At 44.4% G+C, this 18,232-nt stretch overlaps 1 protein-coding gene across 2 annotated transcripts in view; it reads left to right on the top strand.

Annotated features, from left to right (window-relative positions):
• Window positions 1-1,762: 1,762 nt before the first annotated feature.
• Window positions 1,763-18,232, top strand: part of TBC1D1 (TBC1 domain family member 1) — a 990,385-nt gene continuing 973,915 nt past the window's right edge. For both annotated transcript variants that reach the window (XM_078678347.1, XM_078678346.1), the window contains exon 1: window positions 1,763-2,196. In XM_078678347.1, the coding sequence (XP_078534473.1) occupies window positions 1,792-2,196 (405 nt within the window). In that variant the 5' untranslated portion in view covers window positions 1,763-1,791. The remainder of the gene's footprint in view (window positions 2,197-18,232) is intronic.

The raw sequence follows: 18,232 nt of genomic DNA, 5'->3' as shown, positions 1-18,232 counted from the left end.
AGTCCCTATATGTGATGGAGAGATGGGATTACGTGCCCTCCCAAGACTCCCCAACCCTTTCTGCCTAAAGGAAAAAAAGAAAGCCCTTTTTTCAAAAGCAGGAAGAAATTCCCCCCCTAGACATGCGGAGGAACATCTTACTTAGAGAAAATTGGCAATAACCCTGGTCAATAACCACCTCCCAATCCCTAGAGTTTGCATCGTTAAAGAGTCTCTAAAAACTCCTTTGCCTTTATCTCTGACGAAAAGAATGACGTTTTATCCTTAAAGATAACTTTTAGCTTTGAGGGATTAAGTAAGTAGGCTTGTGCCCCCTTTCCTTGAAAAGGGGAGATAAGCTGGCGGAGATGCCATCTTGTTTGAACGGTAGTCTGACAGTAGTCAGGGCGTACAAAGAACTCACAGCCTTTAGCCTTTCTTTTACGGTTAGGGCGAGCAAGATCATACAACTTTTCCCGTAATAAAAAATAATTAAGGCAGATAAGAATTGCCCTTCGTTTATCGACCGTACCACCCCGTGTTTTGAAAGGGAATCTGTGTACCCTTTGGAGCTCACGCTCCCAGTTCCATTCTTCTAGATCAGGAAATGCCTCTGAACATAAATCAATGACAAATTGGCGGATGTCTTTCCCCTCCAAACCTTCGGGGACCCCAAGAATGCGGAGATTGTTTCTCCTTGCCCTATTTTCCATATCGGCAAATTTCCAGTTCACATCTTCGCGGCCTGAGTGTAGGGCAGCGACATCGGCCTTACAGGTGGAAATGTCATCTTCTATAGCAGAAATCCTTCCTTCAGCCTCCCCCAGTCTTGCTGTGAGCTCAGAGCAGGATTTTGCTACGGCCGTACTGTGTTCTGTAGTTTGGGCACAGCCCAGTGTATGCGCAAGCTCTCAGCCTTTGTTTCTTCGCGATGAAGCATGGCAGGTAATGTGAAGCATTACAAATAAATAGCATGGGAATTATTATGTATTTGTGTGGAGGCAAAGAATTGTAGAATAATATTGTTATAGGTTGATAGGCTTGGTACACTTTCAGGCCAGAGCTAAGCTGGATAAATAAGCAAAATGATCGCAGCTGCTTGAAGGACAAGCACTTTTTTTGTGGAAGTTCACAACTTGTGCCCAATCAAAACATGTACTCCTGACTTCCAACATATGGGCAGACCCAATGCCCCTCTAGTGATGCTCACATAACTTTCTGGCGACAGATGCGCTGTCAACCCAGACCATAAAAATGGCACAAGGTGAGGAAATGTTTCGGAGGATGTACTTTTTTGAGAGACCACCATTGTTAGTTTGTCATGGTTTTTGGTTACAGTTCTTCTACTGCCTCACCAGCTTTCTACTCTCAGGATTCTGCCTTTCTCTCTCTCTAATTATATACTTTCTTCACTGCTTTCTTGTCACTTATGGAAGTGATGTGACAAACGCTGGTGATTTTATTTTTTAGGAGGCAGATTTGCTAGTTTCCAGAAATACTTCTAATTTCTTTCAGTTGTATCTTTTTACTGATTTTATGAACTCATGAAAGAAACTGCTGATATAAGAATGTATCTGCTTATACTTCAGAATTAAAATACATTTTCTTTCCATTATGTTGCTATGAGATTGAGCTTCTTTTTTCTCTATTTTTTTTCCACTTCCTTAAAAGTCAATCCTCTACGTTTTAACAATTGTTTATAAAAATATACAGAAATACTGTTGCTCAGATAAAGAAATTATATATTGTTTACTGTTTTAAATTCATGTATTTGCAGAATTCAAGAAGTTTACCCTCGTTATTCCTGAGAAGATGGACCCATTGTCGTTTCGTGTCTCAGAGCTGTCCACTGGATGCTGGGCTAATGAGGCAGACTTCAAACTGGAACTGGTTGGGTTTTTGCCTGTCCATCCTCTAACAACAACACAGATGCTGCCATGGATTGTTGCAGAAATTCGACGTACGAACATACTTGATCACACCAAAATCCGACTCTATGTGTCCAAAACTCTGCTGCGTGGTGAGCTAGACTGCGGGATGAGCAGACAATGGGATCCGCTGATCTGCAGCAGCCTTTTCGAGCACAAGCCACAATGTGTCCAGAAATTAATCCACAACAGCCAGGATCCCAGCTACTTTGCCTCCTTGATAAGGGATGAGGTCCTTCAAAGGCAGCAGAGCATCTGCTATGTTTTTAGAGCTGCAGATCAAGCCAAGGTACTGTAGAATTCCACTGTGCTTTCTCCATTTCATGAGAGCCTGGCTCATCTTAATTTCTGATTACTTTTAGTTCAGCGAGCATGAATAAACTGAAGTCTTTTGTAACTTTCATACTTATATATTTTTTATACTGTGAATTTGCACGTTCTGTTTCGATTACCTTCAGACCATGAGGTTGTTACCCTGGAGGTCAGAGTTATTTTTATTTGTGTGCATTGGTGTACTGAAAATGACTGGATTTACACACTATTCAAAATAGCTTTTCTACAGGAAATAATCAGTTTTCAAGGCCCAAATGTGAGCATGACAGAAGTAACCCTACCGGTTTTTAAGAAATATAGTTGCGATCATTCAATTAGTTGTCACATAGTTTGTGTTTTTTGAGATTTTGGAGCCAGTTACCTTAGAGTTAGGTGACTGGATCTTCCAACCTGTGCCTAATGCATGCAATTATGGCATTCTAGATGAATACCCAATCATATCCCCCCCTTGATGTTCCCAGGGTCTACTGTTGGCTAATGTAACATAGAAACCCACAGCCATGTTTATCAACCATCCATTGCCACAAATGCCTTCACCATGGACTGTTTGGCTTCTGATCGCCTCTAGTCTATTTTACTCTCCAATATCATTCGCCAAATTCTCACATCAGATTACCAGCTCCAAATATTTATGTGCCCATTACAACTGAACCACAAGTAGCCAGGGCAGCCTGCCTTTTGTATACTCATTCTTCTGATACATTTATACAGATGTAATAGGTGGCAAATTCATGAAGCCTTAGTTATTTGTTTGGCCATTGTATGACTTTGTGTAAGAAGCTATTCTGTATGGTAGATTGAGGTATACATTTAATAAAGTGTAAATGCTAAATGTTGAAATTTGTTCAAATACGAATAGATTTGTTTTTGAAAGTAAGATCAGTTGTGTGCTTTGCCAGTTTTAATTAATTGCGTTACCCAAGACAAGACCGGCCAGAACACTCCCCTACGTGTTCGTACCGAGATCTATTCTTGAGAGTCCGATAACTGACGGATCGGATCCACGTACCTGCTCCCAGTCCCGCTGATTTATCCCCGGATTGGCCTCTTATTCTACTCATCGGACCCCCACCTAGATGACTAGACTACCGCTAGCTCTGGATTCCCCTCCGTGGTACTCCGTTGTCCCAGCTCCGGCATACTTTGAATTTCTATAGTTTTACGCACTGCGTCCAACCCAGTCCTGATGATGATCCCGATTAAAGTGGATCGAAACGCCGTCGACCGTTCAGCGCAAACATAGGCGCCTCCTACCAAATGGTTCATGATCAAACAGCAACAATTCATTTATGAACATTCCTTTCAAGATATTTGGAACTACTTATTGCCAATTATTCACTGTATATATTTTGCACAAGTCACTTTGCGCCGTCCTCGCTGATTAGATTGTCACTTGCGTCGCTACCGTGTTTTCTCACTCACACATTATGAGCACCAAGTACAATTTGGGTTGTTAATATTTATTTTACTCGTACATTGCAGTGCTGTCACAACTGCCAATTTTATTTTTTCTGTTCTCCTTTAATTTTGTGCCTCCACATTAAACATGATGCCATGAGCACATGTAGTAATTCAATAGAGTCTCCTTACTTCCTTATGATAATGTTGTATGCATGTCTTACCTAATTGCCTTTGAATTATACCGGTTGGGATATTATATGTTTTTTCTCATACTCTCTACCCCAATCCCAACACGGTTGATGGGTCCTTGCTCCTGTTCTTTGTACAAGTTTTAATTACATGGCATGTTTACTAACCCTAATTATTGGCATATATTTTATTTTACCAGAGATTGGCAGCGCTGTACTGCCTTTGTTATGGTGTTACTGCGCTCTTCAGTTCTGGTACCTTCACACTATTGTCTTGAGGAGTCCGACAAAGACCAGACTTTTTCAGTAGCTTGGGTGTGATTATAATCTTTCCTATACATTTTTCGCTGTATGTGTGTTTGGTGCGTGCTGCCAGAGATCTTTGACAACTAAGGTATATGCCAGCTAAAGTTTGGTCTGTGTATTGCCCGGCTTAATGTACGTGTTCGAGGTAACTCAGACTAGGGCGTCTGGTTGGAGTCAACAGTACACCTTTTAATCAGTCTCATTGTGGGATGTTGGGTGGTTGCTTGTTAAGCATGTGATTTGTTCTCTTGGTAGGCATATTGGTTAATGAAGAGTGCGGTGCTGCTGTGAGCTGGCCTGTTTTGGATGTGTGCTCATTGTTCTGGCTAATGTGTTCTTTCGGACGACGTGGTTCTTTTTTCCGGATGGCACCAGAAAATGTTATAGAGATAAGGAAATGTAACACATTGCAGAATTTTGCTACAATACTGATCCATGATGTTTCAGTAAATAGTACAAATATAAGTGTATATATTTTACCTTAATCTCTAATCAGGTGTGATTAATATTTATTTTCGAATTTTTTTTTTTTTTATTACATCCTCAAATAGGCACATACAAAAATATTGTTGTTATCCATTTCTTCCCTTAGCAACAAAAAGAACACAATTTCAGCTATAATATAATCATGCTATACTAGGTTACACCAATTATTTTGAGATTTTTTAATTGTAATTGATATGATCAAATATTTACAGAAATACAGAAATGTGAATAACTCGTTTTTTCATCAGAGAATATTTGGTCGGAAGGCTTTAAGTATTAAAATAAAAATATCAGAACAATACCATACATTATAGAACTGTTCCTGATGACTCATAAATCATCGTAAGGCTAGGAGGTAAAACATACATCTATGGAAGCGTTTTGCTTGGATATGATATATAAAAAATACTTCTAAAAACGTGAGAAGTAGTCATCCTATCACTCTGTCTATTCCTAAACCAGAAGGAATACATTATGAACACAAAGCAAAATAAATAAATAAACATAAAGAAAGAAAACATGTTATTTATGTATAGCGCTATGGACTGAGGGTATCACACTATTCTTGATGAAAAGGGACCCTAAATTTCTTAGACCTCTCAGGCTCTACAGGGGGTGAGCATCTCGAATATAGTTTGCAACTTAGGAAAGTGGGTTTTAAAGACGGTTTATCTTCTGCAGATTACAACTTAATTTATCTCACGTAGGTGTTTTGTTGAGTAAGATATCTCAAGGCAATGTTATCTTCACTATGTGTGAAACTTGGCTATGTCCATCTTGTGTGATTTGATGTTTTACTGGGGGATTTTCTGGTAATAAAGGAATAGTTTCTTCTTAATGTAACATATCCATTAGCCTTAAGTCAGCAAGATTTGCATATTGAATCTCATTACATTTGTTTACCTCAAAGGAGACAACCACTGTACTTAACATTAACTTGACTTTAGCAATATCCTGTATGCAAATGTTGGTTTTCAGCCACATGGCCATCACATACATACTTTCAAACATTAGCCTCATAATGATGCAGTTTGGACCAATACCAATAGCTTGTCGGTTGCAGTCTGAATCGCACCTACTGCTGCAGTCCAACCGACCCATTAGGATACTTGTGGTCGGAGGTAGCAGTTAGAGGGACCAACCAATGCTTTCCAATGGGCTCCATGGTCGGAAACTCCTCGTAATCCCTTAAGGACGGCGTTTCCACCGTTTGGAATATGATGTCGGTTTCCGACAGCCTTTACATGCAGGTCTTTCTGACATGGAAAGGTTGTCGAAATTTTGACATTGGGGTCCTAAGGGCCCCCTTCCCTCCTGGCTCTCCACATTTGGGCCCGGGGGGGGTCTATGGTGCCCCCTGAAGATTCCTGTACTGTGTGGCAGACACCGTCAGGCAGGCATGTTCACAAACTCCCATTTCTCAATGGGAGCTTGTGCTGCGAGCGGTTTCTGCCGGCCACACAAGCTCCCATTGAGAAATTGGAGTTTTCGATAGTTATTCGGTATGCGAAACCGCCAACCTAGGTCCGGCGGTTCCTCCACTGAAACAGTGCCGGTCCAACCGACATCGTAATCATGCCCTATGTGTGTGAGATCATCTCTTGCTTCCATGCAGTTCCAGCATAAATCAGATGATGAAAGACCTAACTTTTTGAATTTCACTTGAAATCAGAGGGTACAGAGTCTGGATCACTTGCCAGTGACCAGGGGCACGATAGTCGAATGCCCACCGATGTCGGGTGATTTCAGGTTGAAGAGTTGAAGCTTGACTATGCAGCCACTAGGAGGCATCGCCGACAAGCAGGAGCTGGATTTGAGCTGTCCCACGAAGGATGTCGAGTGCTGCAGCATCAGTGACTAGAGTGGACCCAACAAGTCTTGACAACAGCAACCCATGCCGAAAGTGAAGAAATGCTTCGGTGCGGACCAGCAAGGTCCGAGGGACTCACCAAGTGGTGGAGAGTCAGGGCACGTCTCGAGCAACCAGGGAAACCCATCGAAAGTTAAAGTTGCCTTCGTAGGGATCCACTAGTCAACAGACCAGGGATCGCGAAGGTACCTCCAGCTGAAATGCAAAGAGCAGGCTCACGGAACACTCATGGAGTGTAGGCCCACAATCTTCAGTGCAAAAGGTGCTTGGGATCTGGGCTACAAGTAACCCAATGCACAGCCTCAAGGGACGTCAAGAAGCTGATACACTTGCAAATGTGCACTGTGTCCAGGAGTTCTGGTTCCACGCCATTCACGAGGGCTGCGGGTCTTAGCTATGCTGGGGACTCGGGTCGGCCTCTGAGAAATCTGGAAATCTACCTCCTGGGCTGCAAAGTCTTCGGCATCCAGCGGGAGCTTCGGAGATGAAGACCGGTCAGATGCGTCTTTGGTGCCTGCCAAGTAGGGACATAACTCCTGTACTCCAAGGGAGATTCTTCAGTCATCTAGTCGTGTAGATCGTCAAAGTTCCAGGATATCTGTAGCAGAGTTTCGTCCAGGTGTCATCTAACGTCCTGTAGCTAGGGGTTCCTTTCTTATACCCAAGGAAGGGGTGTTGGACTTACTCTGGGGACCCACCTATGGGAGGGTTTGGAAAGAGGGGTGGCTACACCCATTTCCTTTGTCCAGTTTCACGCCAGAGCAGGGGTTGGTAACCCAGCAACCGTTTTGAACTGGGCTATGCACAGGGACACCAAATGTGCCCCCAGTGCAGACTTCAAAGCACTCTCAGAGTGCACCCACCCAGCCCCAATACACTAAAGCCTGTCTGGGAGGTGGTTACACCTCCCTGTGACAGGAAACCTATTGACCAGGCCTCCTCTGCTGGAGTTTTGTTAAGCAGCAGGAGGCCAGGCTTGTGTCTGTGACTGCAGCATCCATTTTGTGATGCCAGGGCTCTTTTAAACTGGTACCGGGTATACTGGTGTGAACATGTCTCTCCCTCTAGAAGGGTGGAATTCTACCCCCACCGCCAGGACTGGCGGGGTTAGGATTCCAAAGTGTTTGACACCAAACACATCATGTTTCCATGCAGCCATTCCACGAGGTTATAATGCACTTAAGAGTATATGGTCTGGCCGCATCACAGAATAGCCCCAGAGAATAGGTTCCAAAGGCTGAAGAGGGGCCCTGCTCAACATAGAAATGTGACCCCCTCTAAATATACTTTTAAGGTCAGGGAAAGAGAGGAACACAAATATGTCTACAAGAAATATTCCCTCATGACCTAGATAGTTTTGAAGATAACAATTTTTATGCTTTCAAAAATAGTTTTTCAACACATGGTGACAACATGTACTTTTTCACATATGTAATTTTTATTACTTTTTTATATAAGATACATTTCTCACTTATTGCTTTTTTTTATAAATATTATTTTAAAGTCATTTTGTGATGCCAGGGCTCTTTTAAACTGGTACCGGGTATACTGGTGTGAACATGTCTCTCCCTCTAGAATGGTGGAATTCTACCCCCACCGCCAGGACTGGCGGGGTTAGGATTCCAAAGTGTTTGACACCAAACACATCATGTTTCCATGCAGCCATTCCAAAGTTAGCATTTACCGCGAGGTTATAATGCACTTAAGAGTATATGTTATGTTATGTTATGTTAGGTGCTATTTGTAAAGCGCACTGACGCCGAAGCTTCCTGGCGCTGCTAGACAGGTGAAGGAGACAGAAATACACAGAACCTAACACAAGGATGGGAACAGATGGGTCTTTAAGAGTTTCCTGAAGGAGAGAAGAGAGAGGGAGGATTTGATGGACAGGGGGAGGGAATTCCAGAGAGTGGGGGCTAAATAAGAGAAACGGCGGCCACCGAATTTCTTGGTTTTATTTTTTGGGGTGATTAGTAGGTCATTACGGGCGGAACGTAGATTACGTGTAGGGCGGTAGGGGCGGATGAGGGACTTGAGAAACCCAGGACTAGGGCAGTGAAGACATTTGAAAGTAAGGCAAGCCACCTTAAAGGCGACCCTTTGATTCACAGGGAGCCAGTGGAGGCTATGAAGCAGAGGTTTAGCGGATTGCCAACGGGGTAGTCCATGGATCAGGCGAGCTGCCTGGTTTTGGACGACCTGGAGGCGATTTAGCAGATAAAGTGGAAGGCCGTGATAAATAGAGTTTGAAAAATCAAGACGTGAAAGTACCAGTGAAGTAACAGATTGGGTGAGTGCCGCAGGGGGGAGGAAGTGACGAACTTTGCGGATCCTTCGAAGCTGGAACATGCATGATGAAATTACCGCTCCGACTTGGGCTTTGAGGGTAAGTTCGGTGTCAATAATTACGCCCAGACTTTTTATTGTTTTAGCTGGGGTGGGGGGGGAACCAAGCTCCGACGGCCAGAACTGAGGGCCCCAGTGGATATGGCTGAGGCCGGGAAGGAGAAGCTCAGTTTTTCCTGGGTTGAGTTTTAATTGGTTCTGGTCCATCCAGAGTTGTATGTGAGTCATTACAGCATGGAACGTGTTGATGGCCAGAGGGGAATTGAGTGAAAAAACAAGCTGCAAATCATCAGCATAATTAAAGGTTGTGATGTCCCATTTGAGGAGGGATTGAATCAGTGGCCGGAGATACAAATTAAATAGGAGCGGGGAAAGAGAGGAGCCCTGGGGGACTCCGCAGGCCGTGGGAGATTTTTTTGCCATAAAAGGACCCAAGCGGACTGCCTGTGTTCTACCAGTGAGAAAGGACCTGACCCAATCAAGTGCCACGCCTCGGATGCCGGCCTGTTCGACACGGTGGAGAAGGATGTTATGATCCACCGTGTTGAACGCAGCAGACAGATCCAAGAGGACAAGGGCTTGGGGGTTCCCGATATCAGCGTTGTGCCTGAGTATATCGAGAACTGCTAAGATAACCGCCTCAGTCGAGTGGGCGGGTCGGAAGCCCGCCTGATTGGGCTCAAGGTACTGGGAGGATTCGACAAAGTTTGATAAGCTGCGGGTGACATGAGCCTCCAGGATTTTAGAAAGGTAGGGAAGGAGGGAAATAGGGCGGTAGTTTGATGGCTCAATGGGGTCTGCATCAGGCTTCTTAAGAAGGGGCACCAAGATGGCCTCCTTAAAAGAGGTGGGGACACTGCCACTAGTAAGTGAACTATTGAGCAAGTGTAAAATGTTGTCTGGTAGATTGAGGCAGACACTGCGCAGCACAGAGGGAGGGCAGCAGTCATTGGGAGAGCCTGATTTCACACGGGTGGCAAGTTCCACTAAGGAAGTCGTGTCTATAACAGGAAAGGTAGTGAAAGTCGACGAATTATCAAGGGAGGGATCAAGAGGGGGAAGCTGGGTGGGGGGAGGGATAGAGTTTTTAATTTTGATGACTTTTTCCAGGAAAAAGGAGTTCAGAGTATCACAAGTGTCCTGGGTAGGAGTCTGAGCTGGGAGTGATATGTCATCCGTGGTTAGCTCGTTTAGAACTCTAAACACTTCCTTGGATTTATTAGTGGCTGACACAATCCTGCTGGAGAAGTGTTCCATTTTTGCTGACCTAATAGCGGATTTGTAATTATTACGAGTGATCAGGTAGACCTGTCTGGCAGGCTCAGAGTAGTCGTGCCTCCAAATACGTTCTGATTGACGTGTTTTTAATTTCAAGGTCTTGAGATCGTCGGAAAACCACCTGTGAGCGTACCGGTGCCTAGTACGAGGGAAGGTAACCAAGGGGGCAAACTGGTCGCTGGCCGACTCCAGCCAGGAGCCGATTTCTTGTTCCAGGTGATCGATATTACTGGACGGAAGAGGGTCGGGGCAGGATGCGGCGAGGGCAGAGAGAAAGCCCTGGGCATCGTAGGTGTTCCATTTCCGTGATTGTCCCCCGGCCATTAAAGGGGTAGAAGTTTGGCCACTAACTGTAATGGTAGTATCCACCAAGTAGTGGTCAGACCAGGTACAAGGAAGAGTGACTGGTGGAGACAGGGCCAGATTACAGGACCAAATCTGGTCTAAAATATGGCCCTTAATGTGGGTGGGGTGAGAGACATGCTGGGTGAGGTTCAGATTCTCAAGAGTCTCGAATAGCTCGATGGCGTGAGGGCCAGCATTGGGGTCGTTAAACCAATAATTTAGGTCGCCGAAAATGGCGAAGTCAGAGTGTGTAGTTAATAGCGCGGAAAGCTGTTCACTCAGGATGGAAGAGAAGTGAGGCATGGAGTGAGGAGGCCGATATAGTAGACCTGTGATGGTCTGGCCGCATCACAGAATCGCCCCAGAGAATAGGTTCCAAAGGCTGAAGAGGGGCCCTGCTCATGCATGGGCACCCTCTCACACAAAACCAAGCACCCTGCCTTCAGGATTGATAAGGCCTGCCATAGGGGTGACTGATGGGTTTCTATGTGATGTGATTTAAGGTAGATATAGGTAACCTAGATCTAAGTAAGGGGTGAATGCACTACCTTACCCAGGCTGCAGTAGCAGTCCTGTGGTATCATTTTGGAAGGCTTCGAGGGTGCAGCCCCTGGTAGGCCTCTGGAGTACCTATGCCCTTAGTACCTGGTGTACCATATACTAGGAACTCACAAGGGTACCCCAGTAACCAGACTGGAGTGTACCTAAAGTACTTGCAATCAATTTAGTGAGGAAGCAGCTAGGCTGGGGCCCTGGATAACAAGGTCCCAGCCAGACTTCAGTCAAAAAACAGTGAAACATGAGCAAAAAGTGAGGTTATCCATTAGAGCAGATCCTACTCTCCTACACTCTGACTTGGCTCTAATTATATTATAGCCCAAAACTTCAGTGTTAGAAATTGGGTTACTGGTTGACTGGGGTATAAGCCCCAGTAAAGCAATAACCACAAGCCTAGTCAGGGTAAGAGGCAGAAAAAAACGTAATTTAACCCTCTGGCAGCTTGGCACAGAGCAGCCAGGCTTAACTTTAGAGGCAATGTGTAAAGTATTTGTGCAACACTTCAAACAGTAAAAGTGTGAAAACACCACAGAAAATGATTCCACACTTGGTTAGAAAAATAGAGCTTAATTTAATAAACAAGACTGCAGCAAAAAAAAAACCAGTAAGTAGAATTTGAAATATTTAATTTAAAACTTTTTTTAGTTAAATAGCACCAAGAAGCAAAAAGCGCTATTTGGGATACCTGGCCGTGCAGGACTGAGACAAAGTCAAAGGTTCAGGCCGACTGCGATGGAGCATGGGCAGGCTACAGGGAAACTGTTAGACCCACTGAACCAAAGTTCCTTAAACACTGGTTGTGGAGTGTTTATCTGGCTCAGTGTCAAAGATGTGGCACACAGCAGAAGAAATGCATCGGTTCCGGGATGCAACGAGGCTGCGGTGCAAGGTCCTGATGCATTGAGGTTGAGGATCTTGTTGAATGGGCTTGGGATGCGAAGGTCGGTGTCGAGGATGCGAGGAGTAGTGGAGACGATGCGTCAGTGCCGATGAGCAGTGAAGATGCACCGCTCAGCCGAGGAGATGCGTAGGTTCTGCTCGAAAAGGCGTCGCTCAGCAGAGGATGTGTCGGCTCTACTGGAGAAGCACCTTAGGCCCACTTTCAAGGGTCCAGTATTGGGGTGGCACCGTTTGGCAGGGTAGAGCGACAAATGACAGAGTCTAGGTCCAGAAGCAGGTGTGTTGCAAGCCTTTTATGTCCCTGAGACTTCAGAACAGGAGGCCAGGCAGCTAGCCCTTGGAACCACTCTGGGTTCAAGTGATGCAGGTCCAGTCCCCTCACCCAGACAAGAGGGCAGCAGGTCAGCACAGAAAGACAGGAGTTCGGCAAAACAGCAGTCTAGCTGATTGTCAGTCCTTTCAGTAGCACAGTATTCCTTATTCCTGGCAGCGTCATCACAGGTCCAGAAGTGTCCTGAAGTAGTTGTTTCAGAGGTCCAGTACTTAAACCCAGTTGGGCCTTTGAAGTGGGGGAGACTTCAAAGACAAGCATTTTAAGTGTACAGAGATCCTGCCCTTCATGCCCTCGCTCCAGACTCACTATGAGAGGATATGCAGCCCTTTGTGTGTGGACAGGACACAGCTTATTCAGATGTGGGTGAGGCTGGATCCAGCTGCTCCCTCCGTTCCTGCCAGGATGACCCATCAAGTCACACCTAAGCTTGCATTGTGTGTGGCTGTCTAGGGGGAATACCAAAGCCCAGCTGTCACTCACCCCAGACATGTGATCAGAGACAGGCAGCAGACACCAAATGGCTAAAGTAGGAGAATGGCAACTTTCTAAAAGTGACATTTTCAGAATTGTAATTTAAAATCTGACATCATCATAAGTTAGGATTTTAAATTAGGACTTCACAGATATCAGACTTGGAGGTTTTATCTCTTCCAATCAGAAATTACACTTATAAAATGTAATAAGGTAATCCCAACATTATCCCATGGGGGAGATAGTCAAAAACTACTTTGAAAGATTTCCACTACCAGGACACGTAAAACTTAAAAGTACAAAATATAGTGCACCCTGCCACCTGGGTTGTTCGAGGTCAACCTTAGGTGTGACTTACATGTAAAAAATTGAAGTTTTGTGATTAGCAAAAGTTTTATTTTACCAGGTTGACATGGCAGTGTAAACTGCACACACAGGCTCTTCAGTGCCTGAGACATGGTTAAAGGGTCACTGAAGTGCTTGGCACAATCAGTGATGCAGGACCACGAGTGGCATTTAATTTATAGGCCCTGGGTACAGGGGGTACCACTTAACTAGGGACTTCTTAGTAAATGAAATGTTCATATTGAAGATGAACCAATGTTACCATGCTTAGGGGAGAGAGCACAAGCACTTTAGCCCAAGTTAGCAGTGGTAAAGTGCACAGAGTCCTAATATCAGCAAAAACGCAGTCAGAAAATGGAAGAGGCTGCCAAAAGGTTGGGGGCGAAGGCCACCATATGGCTTACAGGTGTAACACTCAGCTTAATCACAAAATGATCTAAATAAAAAGTATGTTTTTGTCGTAAATAACAAAACAGCATCAACCTAGGCCATCACTCTTTATGTGCCTGACTCAAATCTGATGTACATGATATTTTTATTGCTGAAGGTGAGTGCTGGAAGTGGTACAAATGCTAGAATAAAAGGCAGGTGATAAAGGGAAGCCTTGTCTTGCCCTTTGCCTTGGTGAAAGGATTGCAATAGTGTGCCATTAAAGCTAACTCCAGCAGATGGATTTTCACATGGGATGAGTATAATTTTTATCTTCACCAAATAAAAAAATTGAAAAAGGCCTGAATGGAGAAAAAGTCAGGAAACTTTATGGAATGCATGCATCCATTTTCAAAGTTGTGATTACAGAGTTAATCAATTTCACTATTCCTGTCACGTGGCCAAACCTTCTGGTACTGTCACTCAAATACCTATTTTTTTTCTTTTTTTTCAGTATTGGTGCTACAAATCTGATTTTTATTAAAACGGAATCTAGTCTACCTGTTAATAGCTTCAGAATCATTTTACAATCAATGTTGATTAGCGTCCTTGTCCTTTAGTTTTTTTTGTTAACAAGGGGTCTTGTCTGTTATCTTCTTTTGTATTAATACCAGTGTGACTTTTGCAGCTGTTCCGTGAACCGTACAGTGCTCTGTTAGAAGTCATAATTGCAGCAGAGTTTGCAGAATAAGGCTGTGTAGCAATCAAATCCAGGACATTTACCCAGGGGTAACCTTTTACCACTCGCCATTCTATTCAAATGCAGTGCAAAATTCATGTTGTCCACGGCAGAATGGTTGTTCAATGGTCCATGCCTTTAGTACAAATTTTCCTAAGCTCTCCATTGGCATTGCAACCTTAGAAATGTCATTAAATCTGCAGATTGTTTAATTGGTGGTGCTGAGAAGTATGATCACTTCACAGCACAAAAGGTGATGTGGAATCTCTGAATTAATCTGAGCCAATGGTAATCACTGTTACATCTGTACCAAAAGCAGTGTCCAAAAGTTACCGAACATTTTGCACATATAAAATGGGAAGAAGCGTTTCTCACACTGTCTGCCTGAGTGTTCCGGGGCCCGCTTCTCATCACATGGCTGAGTATTCACAGTGACCAGCCCTGTCTAGAATCTCCACTCTCAATGTCTTTCTTAGTTGCGTGTTTCGCAGGATGCCGGAGCTCCAGGCATGAAGGGCATTGGCAGGAATGTGGAGTCCAGGACAAAATGGAGGATGTCAAACAAGTGCTTCATCATTTAGCAAAAGAACGCCATGACTTTCTGGAAAGGAGAGTGGGCCAGCCTTCGAAGTAGCCCATCCCAAGATGGTGGTGTCACCATCAGACTTTATGTGAGGTACTGAATCCAGGTGGAAGTAGAACCTTTTCCAGTGATGTCAGTTTGTGTTCGAATCAGATAAAGTTTGTGTTTCAATCATATATAGACAGTCACAAGAGGAAGATATGTTGCAACTCATTTTCTCCTGTATTTTTCATTACGTTCTTTTCCCCAGCGGAATTATTTTTGTTGAATTTTTGAATGGTCCGTCGTATTTGCTTCTCAAATCTACACCTGTAGTTGTTGCTTGGCTCTTTTCTTCTTTGTGTGTCAAAAGGAATGTTGTGCCATGCTAATTTCTTTATTATTAATCTTAATCTTCAATCAAGAGCTACAAAGTTGCCAATTACCTTGTTTCTTTTTTGTGGGATTTTCTGCCTAACTTGAACTGTTTTACAGAGTCTCGACACCTTTCACATATATTTTTGGAGAAGTTTTGAAGCTGTTTCTCCGTTGTCCATCAGGGCTCGGATGTCGTCGGTGGCGGCGATGAGGGCGGTCTCGGTGCTGTGGTTGGCGCGGAATCCGGACTGCGATGGGTCGAGGGATCCGTTCGTCTCGAGGAAGGCGGCCAGCTGTTTGTTGACGGTCTTCTCGATGACTTTGGCTGGAAACGGGAGTAGAGAGATGGGGCGGTAGTTCTTGAGTTCGGTGGGGTCTGCTGTAGGTTTCTTGAGTAGCGCGCTGAGTTCGGCGTGCTTCCAGCTCTCGGGGAAGGTGGCGGTGTCGAATGAGGTGTTGATAATGTCCCGTAGGTGGGGTGCGATGACAGCCTAAGTTGTCGGCAAAGTATTCCTTTAGTAGGACAAAATCCCTCACCCACCAGAGGTGGCATGCTTCATCATAGGGATTCTCCTCACACCGTAACGGCAGGTCCCGGTGTGGTCTACAACCGCCATTCTAACTGGGAGGAACTCTTTGGATGTTTTAGTATGTTATGTTGTAACCATATGCAGTCAATCATTTGGTAAGGGTAGCAGAGAAACAAGTGCTGTGGTGCAAACAGAAAAGTGTAAACAATGTGATTAAAACTGACTCCGAAGCAGACGTTATGCTTTATTGTTGTCTGTATGGGTCAGGATTAAAAATAGGTGAATACGCAGGGAAGTAATCTTCTAACCCTGATGATGTGTTATCCTATGGTCAACATGTTTCTGCCCTCACTGAAACCCTCAGCTGAGTGTCGGGGCATTCATCAGGACCTCAAATAATTCACTTCTGCTGTCTCAAGGAGACACCAAGCAGTGCATAAAGAGAAAAAACAAAACTGAAAACGAAACTAGGAAGAAATTGGTCACCAGTAACCTATCATCGGATCCACTTTTTAATCACCGGTAGGGAAATATGAACATGGTCAAGTCAACATACAGGTTACAAAAAACGAGTATTTGTAAAGCCTGGCATTTAACAGTGCCAGCAACAACCATTGTGGGAAACCTTTTTTGTTGAACATTTATCATCATTAATAACTAGCTGAAGCTTCAGCAAAAAACTTGTGCTCAGGGTGACAACCATACTATCCTAGTATCGTTGCTACAAGGTTCATTAAGCACGTTCCAGGTGGGGAACGATACCCTGGTTGCACAGAAAACTTTTCACAAATTGGATAAAGCGGTGCACTATCCCACACTCTTAAGCCTAGTGCAAAAGCCCCCTGCACCCAAGCCTTTCAAGGGATTGTGGAGATGAAACTCGGTGTGCCACTTACCTCTATCAGGCCCCTCTGCGAATCCGTATCTCACTGGTATCGAGGACGCTGGCCTTTTTCTTGGGCATTCAAGAAGCCCATTTCAGAGTCCAGCCCTTGACAATTACTCTAGGCCTCTCCATCATTTTGTAGCTTGCCTATGCCATTACACTCAGGGGTGTTCAAGGAGGAACTGGCCTAGAAGTTCAGGCCTGGCTGTTCCTATTGTAACAGGACAAAGGCTGAATTGCATAGGTTCTTCCCTGCCTATAGTAGTGGCATTGCCAATGCTCTGACTTACCTACAGGAAAAGATCAGCTTCTCGGGAGGCCTTCCCACACGAAAGAGCCATGGCATTGCTGCGCTTGCAGTCATGAAAACACTATTTCTTTAGCAAACCACGAAGGATCTGGAATTACTCCACTCATCAGGCTTGCCATGTCCCTCTTGCAGTTCAGAAAAGATCTGAGAAGTCATTTCTCCAAAAAACACGTCCTGCCCCCTCTTTAAACACCAAAGCCCACATCTAAAATTGCACTGGCCAAGAAACTCATCCACCCTTCAAAACTCCCGCTCTAATCCTGATCATGAACCCTAACCCGAATCTCTCTCTCTCTACCCAATCCTCAATTATAATCATTCCTTGCTGTTTTCCAGATAGGTTCGCACTTTGTAAGCACCAGTGCATACACACATACATCCCATCCCATAAATCAATGCAGAAGTCACATTTTTAATTGTGTTTGTTTTCGCTTTACATCATTTCTTGAATTATGTATGTACAATTGCCATTCGCTTAATAAGTAACAGTGGCATGTTGCATACAGTGGACTTCAGGCTGTGCTGGATGCAATGTCCTGTAACCCAGGCCAGTGTTGGGGAGAGATTCCTATCAGAGGCGGATGATAACCAGTTGCTTATATCCCAGCCCAGATCCACTCTCTGCGAGAAGGCAGATAGACCTCAGTTTACATGCCTGGCATTATTCAGCTATAAATGGACTCAGTGGGAACTTGTGAGCGCCAAGAATATATTGGCAGGGCCAGTCACATAACAGAGCTTCCCTCTGTTTGTTACTTTGTCATCAGACAGTATTAAACAACCTCAAGGGTCAAACGCCTCCATGTCACACAAATACACTCGTACTCACTACTTTCCATAGCTAGTTCAGATCAGAATGAACATTATTCTTTTATTCCTAGGTGAAGTCTAGAAGAGATTGCATTTACATTTCCTTAGTTGGCAGCGACAGCTATAGTGTCTACAGAGGGGGCACATAAACATTAACTTGTGGTCTCACCTTGCTTCTCGAGACAGACTGATTGTGGGAAGATGAGTCAGTGTGAGTGATGTAATCTGCAGCTGTGTCTCGTGGAGTGCCCATTGTCTAAAGGTCTGTGTGGCCTCCCTTGCTCCCTGAAAAGCTGAAGTAGGTGGGGTTTCCCGTGGGAATCTTGTTTGTTCGATGGAGTGCTTGTGTATCCCTGGTGCCTCGGTTTTATGTATGTAAAGGTAGAAAGACTCAGTATTTTTTTTTTCTGAGGGTGGCAGGTCTCGTGCACTCTAGTGTATGCTTGCTTCCTTTGTGATGTTGAATCATTTTACTTAAAGGGAAATACGTCCATGGGAAGTGTATCCTGCCATTGGCATTGAGCCCCTGTATTTATGACCATAGACTGACTCCCAAGAGGGGTAGGTAGATCGTGGAAAA

This window comes from Lissotriton helveticus, chromosome 2_2 (genome assembly GCF_964261635.1).
Source record: "Lissotriton helveticus chromosome 2_2, aLisHel1.1, whole genome shotgun sequence".
NCBI classification, from domain to species: domain Eukaryota; kingdom Metazoa; phylum Chordata; class Amphibia; order Caudata; family Salamandridae; genus Lissotriton; species Lissotriton helveticus.
Note: the sequence above shows the minus strand (reverse complement) of the source record. Positions and strands in the feature narration are given on the sequence as shown.